The sequence below is a fragment of the Lithobates pipiens genome, unplaced genomic scaffold (assembly GCF_037356315.1).
Source record: "Lithobates pipiens isolate NorthernLeopardFrog02 unplaced genomic scaffold, aLitPip1_a1.2 Scaffold_13, whole genome shotgun sequence".
Taxonomy (NCBI): Eukaryota; Metazoa; Chordata; class Amphibia; order Anura; family Ranidae; genus Lithobates; species Lithobates pipiens.
Window position 1 is genome coordinate 461284687 of NW_027507718.1, and position 3163 is coordinate 461287849.

The 3163-nt window shown below is 39.2% G+C and overlaps 1 protein-coding gene across 1 annotated transcript in view; it reads left to right on the forward strand.

Annotated features, from left to right (window-relative positions):
- The window catches only part of LOC143976182 (protein S100-P-like), a 9997-nt gene extending 7969 nt beyond the window's left edge, over positions 1 to 2028 (forward strand). The window contains 2 exon segments of the mRNA XM_077478616.1: positions 1820 to 1865; positions 1868 to 2028. Of these exon segments, the coding sequence (XP_077334742.1) occupies positions 1820 to 1865; positions 1868 to 1968 (147 nt within the window). The 3' untranslated portion in view covers positions 1969 to 2028.
- The last annotated feature ends 1135 nt before the right edge of the window (positions 2029 to 3163 follow it).

Consider the following 3163-nt stretch of genomic DNA (forward strand, 5'->3'; position numbering starts at 1 on the left):
CTATCTGTTTATTAATCTATCTATCTATCTATCTATCTATCTATCTGTTTATTAATCTATCTATCTATTATCGATCTGTCTATCTATCTATCTGTTTATTAATATATCTATCTATCTATTATCTATCTGTCTATCTATCTATCTGTTTATTAATCTATCTATCTATTATCTATATATCTATCTATCTATCTGTTTATTAATCTATCTATCTATTATCTATATATCTATCTATCTATCTGTTTATTATCTATCTATATATCTATCTGTCTGTCTATCTGTCTGTCTATTAATCTTTCTGTCTGTCTTCTTTCTACTGTCTGTCTATCTATCTATTTATTTGTCTGTGTACCTATCTGTCTATCGGTCTGTCTGTAGGCCCTATCAAGGGCGAGTGACGGGGGGTGGGGGGAGTCATTGGTTGGGGCTCTGTGTGCGCCCCCCCCCCCCCCCCAAAAAAATTGAGCACCAGCCGCCACTGTGCACTACATAACGTGTTCCATAGGAAACCATGGTAAATTGACTGTAGTGCAAATCTGCAAAATGCAAAAAGCACAAAAAATGCCTAGGTGTGAATCCAGCCTTTTAGCGCTAAAATACATGGATTGTATAAATGCTCTACTGAACCTTTTGGCATTTCCAGCTTTCAAGATATATAGCCCTTGGCTCCAGGCTATTCGCATATCTCCATATTTTAAACTGTATAAAAATGAACTACAAAGATTATATTAGCGCACAGAAAAAGCTCAATACAGTCCTAGAAGCTGGAAAACGAAGCCCCCGGGCAGATAAAAATATATATATATAAACAGGACCAGCACTTTTCTTAAAGATCCCAATGTCCAATGCAGTCCATAAAGATATTTTAGGCTGCAGAAAAAAAAAAGACTAAAATAAAAAAGTAAAGTCATTCGGATGGTGGTTCACAACAGACTTTATTTGGTCCTGTTTTAATACAATTTATGTATAGAAATTAAACCGGAGCTTTTACTATAACTTTAGAGCAACTGTTATTGTTTCCTTTATTATGCACTAATTACAGTATTATTATGTAATGCTCTTATGTTTTCCTCATCCAGTAGACGTCAAGTTGCATGCAATCCTAGTGTACTATGACAGCCAGTGACTGCTGGTGCTCCATCCGAGGGGGGGGTGGCAAACAAACCACCCAACCTGACCTCTGCGCCCCGAGCATGCCCTTTTTTGAACCCAATTAGAGCCTCAGGCTCTAATGATGTGCTTTAAAAAAAAAATTAAATTGGAATCCATGCGTCCGGCACCCTGCATGTAGATTAGGGGCTGGATACATGGATTTGGGGGGCGGAGATGAGAATGTCTTAATGCAGGCGCTGCCAAAAAGCTGCAGTCATTACTGGGCTATATTTTTTGAAAGCCCATCATACTCTGAGAACTGAGTGTTATGGATAAAGCCTATAATCAATATTTAATTGTTAACATTTTAAAAAGGCTAAAAAATACATAATAAAATTAGTTTGTAAAATAGTATGCAAAACACATATACATAAAATTGCTATAAAAAAAAAACAGCAAAATTGAGTGCAAGGTAACTGCTTTGTTTTCTGCAATACTACAAATTATGGGGCCCCTTTATAGATTATGGATTAGTTATGTGAGTCTGCTGTGAAAAAAATTATAAATAGATGCCATGTGCCAAGTAAGCACATAATTACAGTATGTATTATGTACAAAAATAATTAAAGACAAAAATATTTTTAGGATAAAAAAAGATAAAAAAATGTTACTGGATGTTAAAGTGTATATGTTATCCACTAAATTATAAACTATTTTATTTTTATCGTAGGGTGGGAAAGCAAAAGAGAATTCTGACAAGCTTATGAAGGACCTGGATGAAATGGCGACTCAGAAGTCGATTTTAAAGAATTTGTCATCTTTGTTGCTACATTAACCTGTATGGTACACGATCGATTTCAGAAAGGCAACAAGAAATAACTAATTAAACCAGTCACCCTTTATAAATAAAGCTTTGTAATTTACAATACAGTACATAAAGGTATCGACTCTTTTTCTTTATACCATGTTTCAACATTGCACAATTAGGTTTTATGTGGCCTGGTTGTCACTGGTTTGATTCTTTCTGAGCTGGGAGCTACAAAGTGGACACTAGAGGGATAAAGGCCTACATAATTTTACTTTGTAATACAGAATACAAACAATGCTTTGTTGAAGCACCTTTGGCACCAATTACAGCTACAAGTCTTTGAGTATGATCCTACAAGCTTGACACCTATTTCTGGGCAGTTTCTCCCATTCTTCCTTTGCAGGAACTCTCAAGCTCCATCGGGTTGGATGGGGAGCGTTGGTGCACAGCCATTTTTAGATCTCTCCAGAGATGTTCAATCGGGCTCAAGTTGGGGCTCTAGCTTGGCCACTTAAGGACATTTGCAGAGTTGTCCCAAAGCCACTCTGTTATTTTGGCTGTGAGTTTAAGATCTCTATACATTGCTGCATTCATTTTTCCCTCGATCCCAACTAGTCTCCCAGTTACTGAATGCTGAAAAACATCCCTACAGCATAATGCTGCCACCACAATGCTTCACTGTAGGGATGGTATTGGCCAGGTGATGAGCGGTGCCTGGTTTCTTCCAAATATGCCATTCATCAGACCAGATAATTTTTGTTTTTAATGGTCTGAAAGTCCTCCAGGTGCCTTTGGCAAACTCCAGACAGGCTGTCATGTGCCTTTTACTGAGGAGTAGCTTCCATCTGGCCATTCTACCATACAGGCCTGATTGGTAGGGTGCTGTAGAGATAGTTGTTCTTCTGGAAGGTTCTCCTCTCTCCACAGAGAAACTCTGGAGCTCTGCCAGAGTGACCACGGGTCTTGGTCACCTCCCTAACTAAGGCCCTTCTTCCCCAATCGCTCGGTTTGGCTGGGCGGCCTGCTCTAGTAAGAGTCTTGGGGGTTTCAAACTTCTTCCATTTATGAATGATGGAGGCCACTGGGCTCATTGGGACCTTCATGGCTGCAGAAATGTTTCTGTACCCTTCCCCAGATCTGTGCCTTGATACAATCCTGTCATGTTTGGTCCAATGACATGTGACGTCCATCATAGGTGCTGCAGGCTCAAGAAGGCGGGAACAGCAATGTGGCCGCATCACTCCTCTCCTGTCCTCTCCTGTCTCT